The following is a 12,443-nucleotide window of genomic DNA, read 5'->3' as shown; positions in this document are numbered from 1 at the left end:
AGTGTCTCCACAACCCATATACAGTGGTACCTCGGGTTAAGAACTTAATTCGTTCTGGAGGTCCGTACTTAACCTGAAACTGTTCTTAACCTGAGGTACCACTTTAGCTAATGGGGCCTCCCGCTGCCGCCAGAGCAAGATTTCTGTTCTCATCCTGAAGCAAAGTTCTTAACCTGAGGTACTATTTCTGGGTGAGCGGAGTCTGTAACCTGAAGCGTCTGTAACCCAAGGTACCACTGTGTTCCAAAACTTTAAACATAAAGTCCCAGGAGACTTTGTCAAATGCTTTCGCTGCATCTAAAAACATTAAGGCTGCCTGCTTTTCATTTCTCACTTCTAAATATTCTATTACATCAATTACGTTCCTAATGGTATCTTTCATTTGTCTTCCTGGAAGAAACCCTGCCTGATGTTGATGAATCTTTTAATACAGTTTTCAATCTATTAATTAATATGCCTGCAAAAAGTTTATAATCATTATTCAACACAGATATAGGTCAATAATTCTTAAGCAACTCTGGGTCTCTGTCTTGCTTAGGAATTAGTTATACATGCACACTTCCAGGATTCTGGGAGCTTTCCTGTATTTAAAGTCATATTCATAATACCTTTTAATGGTTGTAATAGGTAATCTTGTAACTTTTTATAGTACATTGCTGAAAGTCCATCAGGTCAAGGTGCCTTCCCTGCTTTTACCCATAATATTGCTTGCTGTAATTCCATCATTGTCACCAGACCATTCAGAAATGTCATTTTGTCTTTTGCTATCTTAGGTATTCCACTGTCTTCTAAATATCCATCCATTTCTTGTATATCACCTTGTTTAGCTCTATATAGTTCTGTAAAATAGCTCACAAATTGATCTCTTATTTCTTCCGGATTTTCCACAACTCTTCCTCCTATATATATTTTGTTAATACAAGTTTTTTCTTGTTTCTTCTTTATTTGCCTAGCTAATAGTTTTCCAGACTTATTGGCCTGTTCCAATTGTTTCTGTTTTAAATATTTAATCCTCCACTCTATTTCCTGATTTACTATCTTTGAAAACTGTGTTTGCAATATCTTTCACTGTTTCCTTTTTTGTGGGGAGTTTATTATTTTTCTTTTCATTTCTTCTAAAATGTCTTGTTTTTCTGCTCTTTTCTTTCTTTGGTATGTGTTTTGCTGTATGAAAAAGCCCTGTATTACCACTTTATTCACATCCCAAACAACCTTTAAATCTGTCTCTTGATTTAAATTAATTACTTCAAGTCTCTTATAAAAATAAGGTTTTTCCCCTCATTTGGTGCACCTACACCAATTAACATTTTTTTTAAATTCTTCCTTATTCATCGTTAAATAGTGGTTTCGGGGCCCAACTCTGGTTTTAAATACATTACAATGCTTTTTTGTTTTGTTTGTTATGTCAGAGGTTACAAAGTCCTTTCCCAATCTTTTGTTAATCAGAATTCTTCTATGTTTCTTCGCAATATGTGTTTCTTGGAGGCTGATCACATCCAGATTTAACTTCTTCACCACATGTTTGATCTTATTTCTTTTAGTTTTACTATTCAGTCCATTTACATTCCAGGTTAAGATTTTCAATGCCATCTTATTCTTTATTTTTCTTTCACCTCGACTTTTGTTGGGTCTTATTCTTCCTGTCCTGCTTCCAGTCCAAATGCCTTTTCTCCTTCTAGCTCTTTCCCGCATATTCTCCATAATTTGTCTGCTTCTGTAGGATCCTGACATCTTTGTTTTCTCCCTTTATATGTAAAATATACTCCTTCTGTATCAGAGCTGAGGGCTTCTTTCTTCACCACAAGCACCATGGGAGCCTCTCGACGTTTTTATAGTCTTTAATTACAGTATTTACAATGGGTCATTAGCACATCGTTATCATCCATCAGAGTCACTCAGTTCAGATCTCTGCTGAGGCCTGCATTTGCCCCTCCAACAGCTCATAAAATAACAAACTTTCCCACCTCCTTTCAGCCCTCCTCTTTTCCACATGCCTCGCAAGAGCCCCCAATTCTGAGCTCGAGCTTAACCCTTGCGTTTCCTGTGAACTTCCCGGCTCCCTAGCCCTTCCTGCCTCCTGCTCTTGGCTTATTCCAATCACTCTCTCATTATCTCCCTCCCCCTTGGGCACCTCGTCCACTTCTGCTCCCAGGCTCCCCCCTCCCTCTGGGGAATCTGAAACCCCTGGTTCGTCCCTGACATTCTGGGTATTCCCAATGAAGGGGATTTTATTATATCTCAGTGCATCCGACAAATATAATTTGCTCTTTTCTTTAGCAATCTCATTGGAATTTCTTTCAAAGTTATTATTTTTTGGCCATCAATCTGGAGGTTCTTTTGGTAGTACATTTGCATTACTCTTTCTTTAACTCCTTTCAAGTTAAAAATAACCATACAATCCCTCAGTTTTTTGTTTGCTTTTGCATATCTAGATTTCGCATGGAAAAATTTGTCCACTGCCGCACTGACCTCTTCTTCTAATTCAATCAGGTTAGCAAATTCTTTTATTATTTTTTCACTTATTTCTTCCAGCAAATCCTTTAGAACGCTTCTTAATCAAAAACTGAAGTTTTTTTTTTATTTAATTCCAGAACCACCATCACATCGTGCCTGTTCATTGCATCATGCCTCCATGTCTTCTTTCATCCTCTCTTGCTCCCTCTTATTTTGACTTGTAGTTTCTTGGAAGATTCCTCCAAATATGAAGTTTTGGCCTTTAATGTCTGCACTGTTTTTCCAATTCTAATGCTTTATGTGACAAATCTTTAATTTCTGTTATACAGTGGTACCTCGGGTTAAGAACTTAATTCGTTCCAGAGGTCCGTTCTTAACCTGAAACTGTTCTTAACCTGAAGCACCACTTTAGCTAATGGGGCCTCCCGCTGCCTTTGTGCCGCCAGAGCACGATTTCTGTTCTCATCCTGAAGCAAAGTTCTTAACCCGAGGTACTATTTCTGGCTTAGCGGAGTCTGTAACCTGAAGCGTATGTAAGCTGAGGTACCACTGTAAATTTGCAACTGCTGAGGTTTTCTGTTCCAGTCTTTGTATACCTCTTTTCATTTCTTTCCTAATTTCTAATAAAATTGTCATCAGGTCTGACTTTGTTTACCTTTCTGTGATTGAACCTTTACTCTGACCTGGAGTAGTTGTTGGGCCTGAAGGTGGCTTTTTTGCTGTGTTAGCCATAATGTTATGAGTTGAATTATTAAAGTTCAAAATACAAAACTTATCATCATCATTATTGTCTTAAATTTTCAATTTCCATAAAATAAGAATCAGTACTTGTGATTTCCTCAAAATTCCAACAGATGGTCCTGTTGCTCCTCTCCTGAGAAGGTGCTTAATGAAAAATAACAAACGTAAAACAAATCCCCAGTAATTATTTTTCCCACCAGTGTCGCTGTATTTTTTGTCTCAACTATCTCTCTTTCTGATGTTTGGTTTTCTGTTTCCTGAACAATTCCAAACTTGAACTTCAGGGTATTATTCTAAGCAATGGGGCAATAATCTTTGCACGAGCATGCTGATACTAGGGCAAGTGTAAGAGAACATGGTCTATAGCAGAGGTTTTCAACCTTTTTGAGTCCACAGTTCTCTTGACCAACTACTCTTTCTGTGGCACCCCTATGGGGCTCAGGAGCCTTGTTATGTCCCCTCCCCTCCCTCCCCGCGCCTGCAGAGCTGGCATGGAGTAAAATCTGCAGGGGCTGACAAAAGAATAAACAAATACCCGCTAATAGTCTTTTTAATAAGCATTCCAGTACATTAACTGAGCTAAAAACATGCATCAAGGAAATACTGGATGCATTATTTTTAGACTTTATAAGTACTCTCTGTCAGGAACGTCCTACACACGAGTAGGCATCCGACAGAGACACATGCCTGACTGGCATGTTCTCTCCCTCCTGGTCCATCGTTTGGGAGCTTCAAAAGCTTTCTAGAGCCCAAACATCACAGCGACTGATATCAAGAAGTATCAGCACACTTCAGGATTCTGCAGAGTATTGGCAGTTCGCGTGAGACTCAGCAGCACAGCATTTTGGCTAAACTACTTTATTTACATGTAATACACTCGGAGCATTCTGACTCAGCTCCTTCCTCTTTCTCATCAGACAGCAAAGAGAAAGAGACAAAGGATAATAGTTCCACATCACAGAACATAGTAATACAAACATCCTGTCTCCATCACTTCCCACTATGTGGAATGAAAACATACACTGTCATGTGAGAAAAACAATCCCATGACTGCAAGCACAGGGCAAGAATCCTAACACTCTCTGGCAAGTTTGCCAAACTGCAAAAGGACTTAAACTGGACATTGAGGAAGGGAAAGAGAAGAAAGCAGGACGTGGACTTTGTGGATTGATTAAGAAACATTTTTCTTTCTCTTGCTCCTTTTCATCTTCTGAACCAAAAGAGGCAGGCACTGCAAGGGTGGAGTTAAAAAAACAATATTTAATATTGGGAATTGTCTGAAAATATTTTTAGAACTATCTAAAAAATGAAGGTTTTTTTTGAGACTGACAGAAGCTGGAAATGGTTTTGAAGCAGGGTAGCGTTTTTCTTTTCTTTTTTAAAGGAGAAGGGGACGACAGAGGATGAGATGGGAGGACAGTGTTCTCGAAGCTACCAGCATAAGTCTGACCAAAGTGCGGGAGGCAGCGGAAGACAGGAGTGCCTGGCGTGCTCTGGTCCAGGGGGTCACGAAGAGTCGGACACGACTAAACAACAACAACAAGTATGCAGAGAGCTGGACCATAAAGAAGGCTGATCACCGAAGAAATGATCCTTTGAATTCTGGTGCTGGAGGAGACTCTTGAGAGTCCCATGGACTGCAAGAAGATCAAACATATCAATTCTGAAGGAAATCAGCTCTGAGTGCTCACTGGAAGGACAGATCCTGAAGCTGAGGCTCCAGTACTTTGGCCACCTCATGAGAAGAGAAGACTCCCTGGGAAAGACCCTGATGTTGGGAAAGATGGAGGGCACAAGGAGAAGGGGACGATGGAGGACGAGATGGCGGGACAGTGTTCTCGAAGAGACCAGCATGAGTCTGACCAAACTGCGGGAGGCAGTGGAAGACAGGAGTGCCTGGTGTGCTCTGGTTCAGGGGGTCACGAAGAGTCGGACACGACTAAACGACAACAACGTTTTTGCTTTATAATCTCCTGCTTTTAAAGTTTGTATGTTTGAATCAGACAGCCTGGTGGATTATTCTAAATATGGATTAACGGCTTTTTGAAGAATCTGAAGAAAGGAGGAAGACTTGGTTGGTTAAAAGATTTTAAATTTCCCAAAAGTGGATAATAGGAGGGCTTTTCAAGAGGTTGAAGAAAACAAACGATAAATACTGTGGATTGACACTGTTTTATAACTGTCTTTAAAATTTGTGTTTTTAGCTGAAGAAATAACGGGACTTTCAAAACTTCTGTCTGAGTAAAAGGTTGAATTGCTAGAACTTTCTATATCCTATAAAACCTTATGACTGTCAGGGTAAAGGAGGAAACAGAAAAACCAAGCAACAGAATGATAGTAGAGACAAAAAATACAGCGGCAGTGGGGTGGGGAAAATAATTACAGGGGATTTTTTTATTTCTTTTTTTAAAAAGTTGGTTATTTTTCCTGAGGCGCCTTCCCGGGAGAGGAGCCGCAGGGCCAGAGAGAGGCGCCTCACCCCGCGCAGGGCCGGGTCTGCTCGGGGCATTGTGGGGCCCGCCGCGGAAGGAGCGCGGAGAGAAGAGGGGGGGATTCCTCCGGGGATCTGCTGCCCCCGCCGCCTCAGGCAGCCGCGCTCGGGCCCCGGGGCCGCACCGCCAGAGCCACCGGCCGCGGAGCAGCGAGCGCAGCCTCGGGCAGACGGGGCTGGGGAGGCCGCGGGCCGAAGCCGGGCGTCCCTCGGGCAGGAGCGCCTGCATTTCCCGCTCCGGGCTCGGGCCTTTCAGTTCCACAGGGCAGAGCTGCAAGGGCTGCACGCAGAGAGACAGAAAGGAGAATGGCCCCTCCCCCCCGCCCCGCGCGCCTCTTCCGCTCCTCCCTCTCGGTGAGTGGCGGCCGTGAAGTCCCGCCCCTTCCTCCCCGACTCCGGATGGTCTGCCGGGTCCCGCTCCGCCCCCTCCCTCCCTCCCGGCGCGCGCGCGCGAATCCGTCTCCTCCCGGCCCGCCCGCCTGCCTCGCTGCCGCCGCCTCGCTGCCCCGATGCCCGCCCGGGCCGCCCCGCTGACCCCGGAGGAGCTGCGCCGGCGGTGAGTGCGGGCCCCTCGCGGGGGGGGGGCGAGGCGCTTCCCCGCCCCGCCGGGGGGTCCCCAGCCCCTTTCCCGAGGGGGCGCCTTCTCCCGCCCAGGCCGCCCCCCCCCGCCCCGCGCCCTCCCGGCCCAGGAGCCTCCCAAGGAAAGTTTCCCGAAAGGCGGGCTCTGGTCTCCGGAGGGGGCGGCCGGGGGGAGCCTCGCCTGCGCAGAGGCCCGCATTACGGGGGGGGGGCGAGTTCTCCCCCTCCGGGAATTGCAGCGCCCAGGAAGGAAAGCGCTTTCCCTTTGAATGCACAATTGGAGGGGTGTCCCTAGACCTGCATTGCTATGGCTGTCAAACCACAGCTCGAAGGGGGTTCAGCTGTCGGTAAATGTCCCCAAGGAATTCATTGTCAACTTTCCGCTCCCTCCGTCCCCCTCCCTTCTGAAGGGGCTGGTGCCCCAACTTTTCTTCGTAAAAAAATAGGGTTCTGGGGAATGAAGGTGACTAATTCTCTGCTAGGATTTTCCAAAAGCAGCGACGATGTGAGGAGGAAGAGGAGTCACTTTTCCTGCAGCCAACCTGCCTTTCCTTGGGGTCCAGAGGGGAGAAGCAGCAGAGAAGCCGAAAGCAGCCCTTCACTTTTCCGGGGGCTTTGCCTTTCCCTTGCTGACCGGCCCCCTTTCTCTCCCTGTGCCCCCCTTGGCACCTGTGAGAGGAAATGGAGGAGCGTTTCCAGTGGAAAGCCTGGCTTGGCGGGAATGTGCCTGTGTCTCTTGAGGGGAAGGGTTAAGCGGAAGCCCGGGCAAACGCCATGGTGGGTTGGCGTCATTGGCAGCCACGAGCTTGCAATGGCTGCTTGGTTCTCCACTTCTAATGCCCGCTGCGTTTCAGTGGAGCCCTTCCCTCTGCTCCCCTTGGGAGGTGTTTTTTGGGTACCCCCCCCCCAGGTCTAATCTCGCCTACCTGTCATTCCACATAGTAGTAGCTGTCTATTTCCCTAATCTGTTCAAAACAATTTCCTTTGTCGAAGTGCCTCTGCTTGCTGCTTCTGAAACTGATATCTGTGCTCTGCTGCCAAAACAGGTTGGGTCTGGGATGGGAGGTAGCGCTGCCCTCTCTTGCCCCATTGGGATTTCTTCCTAGCCTAGAGGATGCCAGTTGCTTCTTTACACTGAAGTAACGCTGCACACCTTTACTGTTTCTCAACTTATTTTTAAGCTTTTGATCTTATTTCTGAAATTGTTGGTAGCAAATATTTATCATCATCATTGTTTCTGTATTCTGTTTTCTAACTTTCACTTTTCTCTCTCAGATGGAAAATAGCCATGTAATCCTTGTTCTATAGGGTGCTGTTGTAGCTCAGGGTCTGTCATGTCTCTGTGTTCCTGCTCTCAGAGCCAACCTAGGTGGTCCTTTGGGCCCGATTGCAAAATGGAATCTGGAAAGTAAACAAGCTAGCCTTTTCACAGCCATGCAGACCGAAAGAAGGAAATGGTTATTTCTCATTTCTTTCCTTTTTTCAGCCTGCTTTCCACCTTGAAGACTCTAGTATGTGCATTTTGCCCACCATTACAGCTGTGAATGGTTGTGAGGCTGTAGCTTGTGCCGCATGGTGCATCTGTTTGCGCATCTACTTCCTGAGTCTCCCTCTCAGAGCAGGGCAGGCGGGCAGCAACTGCTTCTCTGCTGTTGTCTGGAGTCAACAGTCTGGGAGGAACTTGCTTGCCTTTCCCTTATGAGAGCCAGTGGTGGCTCTAAACTTCAGCTCTGGGATTTTCCTAAACCATTTCCCCCCTTTCCGCATTTTTCGATTGTCTGCCCTCAATGGGAACATATCATTCTTGGAAGAGGAGGGGCTGATGGTAGACTCTTGTCCAACACAGCAACATGTTCTCAAACAAAACCTCTTCAGCTTCCATTATTTTCCATCTCTGTGTTGCCTTGCACACAAGTTTGGTCTATGGTGCTTTCGTATGGAAGGGAGCTTCCGAGTGAAGGATTCTGGGCCAGCAGCTCAGCCTGTAAGTTCTATTCTAACAGTTCAGACTTCTGTTTCTCTTTGGCAAGGGGGTTGTGGGTAGGTGGCATTTCTTAGGATTCTGAATTTGGCCCAGTAGATTTGCATTGCTGACCTTAAGCAAGTTATACATTCAGCACTTTTAGTCAGAGTTAGGCAGTTTGTTGAGCACGTCTGATAATGGCAAATTTGAGGAAAAAATAATTCAGATTTGGCAGCTTCTCTCAAGAGTCTTCAAAGAGATTCTTCCCCAAGGAGAGAAGGCACTGGAAGCACTTGTATTTTAGCAGCAAGACTTCTTGCCTAACAGGCTTCCATTTCCATTTTGTGCCAGGAATGGACGACTCCCTTGACATTGCAGGGAGAAGCAGATAAAGATAATGAGAATGGTGGGGGTTAAACCATTCTCAGAATTCCTTGGTGGGCTTGAGAGGAATGGACTCTCATCCGCTGTTTGCCCTGAGGTCTGGCACTCACTTCCCCATGGAGTGTGAGAACAGGCAAAGGCACTGGGTGCAGAAGCACTTTGTCTGCCGCAACACCCCGGACTCCTTTTCTGGAAATAGAGGTCACCTCATTAATTGATTTTTAAATTGGCTTTAAAATAATGGGGGTGGGTTGCTGGAAAAATATGCAATGATAAACTGTGGGACATTCAGCTGCATGAACTGAAATAAGATTTTATTTGGTGCGAGAGACTGCTGGGAGAGGGAAGCCCATGGTTTGCTTATTCTAAGCTTCTTTTTATATTTATGATTCGGCAACCCTCTCTAGAATGCAAGATGAAAAAATATTTACAAGTGAGGAAGGGAGAAATTTGAGTATTATTGAGATTAATTAGCAAGAATGAAGACTGTGTGTGACTTGAAAAGAAGAAAGGAGGGGGAGGGGAAGCTCAGGTATGCTGGAAACATAAGAGTCGTTCCCCCCACCTCCACTTAAAACATTGAAAAAGGAAGAAGAGACTGAGATTTGTTTGTGCTTCTGACAGAATGTAATTTAAGATAAAGGATAATTGGCCATAAATCTCAGCTGTAAGGAAGAAAGGAAACAGGGCTGTGGGAGTGGTGTTGCAGAGATACTGAGAGTTGCAAAGGAAAATCTCCAGCACATTGGAAAATAGCCCACTTGCCTAGGCTGAAGAAAAACAAAGGTAAAGGACCTCTGGACAGTTAAGTCCAGTCAAAGGCGACTGGGTATCTATTTATCTACTTGCACTGGTGTGCTTTTGAACTGCTAGGTTGGCAGGAGCTGGGACAGAGCAACGGGAGCTCACCCCGGATTCAAATCGCAGATCTTCCGATCGGCAAGCCCAAGAGGTTCAGTTAGCAGGCTGTTGTCTGTTCTGAGACACTGAGGCAAGGGATGGAGAGAGAAGTCCTTTGAGAAACTTTTGAGACGCAGTTCTGCCTCAAGTCATGATGGGAGGCAGCATCAGCTGGGAAGTGAAAGAGACAACACCATATATGGTCAAAAGGACTCTCCATGGACATAACAGTTTTTCACATGCAGGACAGAACAAAGATAATACAGTGGATGCTCGGGTTGTGAACGTGATCTGTGCGGGAAGCATGTTTGCAACCCACAGCGTTCACAACATGCAGTGCTGCGCATGTGCACATGCGGGCTGTAATTCAGAATGCGCAAAGCGCAATTTAGCACTTCTGCGCATGTGCAACTACCGAAACCCAGAAGTAACCCGTTCCGGTACTTCCGGGTTTTGGCGCGTCCGTAACCCGAAAAAACGCAACCTGAAGCATCTGTAGCCCGAGGTATGACTGTAGTTTGAATTCCTCACTTGAAGTTTTATAAATTTATATAATATAACAACACAAATGGAAATCATTAATTATGCAGCTGTTGATTAAAAGATTATTATTATAACTGAAATATAACTGAAATTAATGAGATTATGAAACACAGTGGCATAAGATCGGAAATGCATCCAATCCATCATGCGGGAGCCATTTTAACTAAAATGTATTAATTGGAAGTTGATTGGCATTTGTATAATTGTATTAATTGGGAATTAATTGATATTGTTATAATTTGGCTATTATTGAGGGAATATTGGAAAACTAATAAAAAATTATTTACAAAAAGACTTCTCGCCTAAGAGAGATTTCTTCCCTACAGTTCACTAAGTTGTAAAACAAGAATGTAAACTAGTGTGCTAAGGATGTGTTATATGCTAGGGCAGTGTTTCCCAAACGTTTTTGGGCAACGGCACACCTGCTTACCGGAAAAAAATCTCGCGGCACACCACCATTAAAGCCCCGCCCCCGTGACGTCAGCGCGCAGCGTCACGCCGGGAGGGACGCACAAAAATGAAAGTTTTTTCCCTCCCCCTTGCCGGGGTGGGAGGAGGCAGCAGAGCGAGGGCAGCTGAGGCGGCGGCAGCAGCTGAGGCGGCGGCGGCTGCGATAGCGGGCGGAGGAGGAGCCGTCGCCGGGAGTTGCTGCTGCTGCTGTTGCTGCTGCTGCCCGGACATGCCGGCCTCCTCCTCCTCCGCTGTCTCGCGCTCCTCCCTTTTGCGCGCGCTGCCCCGCCGCTCGGCACGACCACCGCGGAGCCGCCCCGGCTCGACGCGGATCCTCCCTGCCGCCTCTCGCCGCCGCCTCTCGCCCGCCTCCCTCCCACGGCACACCAGCCGGTGTCTCACGGCACACTAGTGTGCCGCGGAACACCGGTTGGGAAACACTGTGCTAGGGTAGTGGTGGCTGGCCACTTTGGATTTGTAGGATAAGTAAAAAGAGACATGGGAAAAATATCAAAATTGGATGCAAAGTTGGAGTGGGGGGGGGGACTTGCATGTGGCGGCACTCCCTTGGCCTCAGGGAATGTCACAATGGAACAGGAATTAAATGTGCAAAGTGCAAGCAAATGGCGCCCTTTTTGCCTTGGCTTGTGTCCTGGGGCAAAGTGTGTCAGCAGCTCTTTGTTTTTGGTTGAGGGGGTGGTTCCCTGGTACGCATCCAAAGAGAAACATTTTGCCTCAATGGAGTTAAGGAATTAGTCAGTTTCTGAAAAATTTGCTCCTGTTCTTACAGGCATGTGTGTCTGTACACATCAGGAAATGACAGAAAGTGCAGAAGAGGGTCTCCAGAGTTGCTTTCTGGAACATATTGGTGCCTGTATGTAGCTGGGGCCTCTGTTTAATCATGTGCTTTGAGGGAAAACTTTCATATGCCATTTTGTAGATTTCTGGCTTCCAGCTGGAAATGTTTGGCTCTTGAGAAGAGGACACATAGATTTTGGGGGAAGTGGAATTCAAAGCCTAAGGTCTCTGTGTGAATCCACAAATACAAACACATCAGCATAGGAAGGGGGTGACCAGAGGGAAGCAGGTTTTCTACGTGCATTGCATGGGGTTGGACTCGATCATCCTCGTGGTCCCTTCCAACTCTATAATTCTACGATTCATCTCCCCCTTGGCCTTCATCAGTGGAACCCATTCTTCCCCTCCAATCCAAATTGGCATGTCAGCAACCCCACTGCTGCTTCCCTCTGCATAGGCAGCTGTGGGTCTAGGTTAGGGGTAGCCAACATGGTGACATCTGGATATTGTTGGATTTCAACTTCCATCAGCCCCAGCAAGCCTGGCCATTGGTCAGGGATGAATGGGAGTTGTAGTCAAACAATGTCCTGCAGGACATGCTGGCTGGCTTGCCCTGGTCTAGGTGCTGCCTCTGAAGGGCTGAGCTTGGCTTTGGCTCTCCCCCCCCCCCCCAGCCAACTCTTCCTGGGAAATTAGGGAAGCATTCCACAGATCTGAAATAATCCTTGCTAGCCAGCTAGAACATGCTCTCAGTTGGTGGGTCTGTGAAGGGGTGGGCGGTAGCATGGATTTCCTCCCTAAATTGAGCACTCTAGACCCCCACCCCAGCTATTCTAAGGGATAATCTTTCTATATAGGTTTCTACCCCACTCAATTCCAATTCTTCCCTCAGAATGGTTTTGTTGGATTGCCATCTTAGTGAATATGGCAAATAAAGCAACAACAAAACAAATAACAGCATGGAATGCTAAGGCATGCTTGACTTCTTCCCGGGTTCTTTGTCCTTCCTGGGCTTGGATGACCAAATTCTCGTGTCAGCTGAGGGAGACATCCATTTTCTCACTCTGTGGAAATGTATTGATTTCTCTTTCTCGAGGTGAGGCTTCCTGAGCAGTGCTGGTGGGGAGAACCAACCAAGTG

The 12,443-nt window shown here is 46.3% G+C and overlaps 1 protein-coding gene across 1 annotated transcript in view; it reads left to right on the top strand.

Annotated features, from left to right (window-relative positions):
• The first annotated feature begins 6,150 nt into the window (after nucleotides 1-6,150).
• DNMT1 (DNA methyltransferase 1) overlaps nucleotides 6,151-12,443 on the top strand; it is a 62,398-nt gene continuing 56,105 nt past the window's right edge. Inside the window, exon 1 of the mRNA XM_081177333.1 lies at nucleotides 6,151-6,242. Coding sequence (XP_081033459.1) covers nucleotides 6,196-6,242 — 47 coding nt within the window. The 5' untranslated portion in view covers nucleotides 6,151-6,195. The remainder of the gene's footprint in view (nucleotides 6,243-12,443) is intronic.

Source organism: Podarcis bocagei (genome assembly GCF_964188305.1).
Source record: "Podarcis bocagei genome assembly, chromosome: 17".
Lineage (NCBI taxonomy): Eukaryota > Metazoa > Chordata > Lepidosauria > Squamata > Lacertidae > Podarcis > Podarcis bocagei.
The sequence above is the reverse complement of the archived record's forward strand: the minus strand, read 5'-3'. Positions and strand labels throughout refer to the sequence as shown.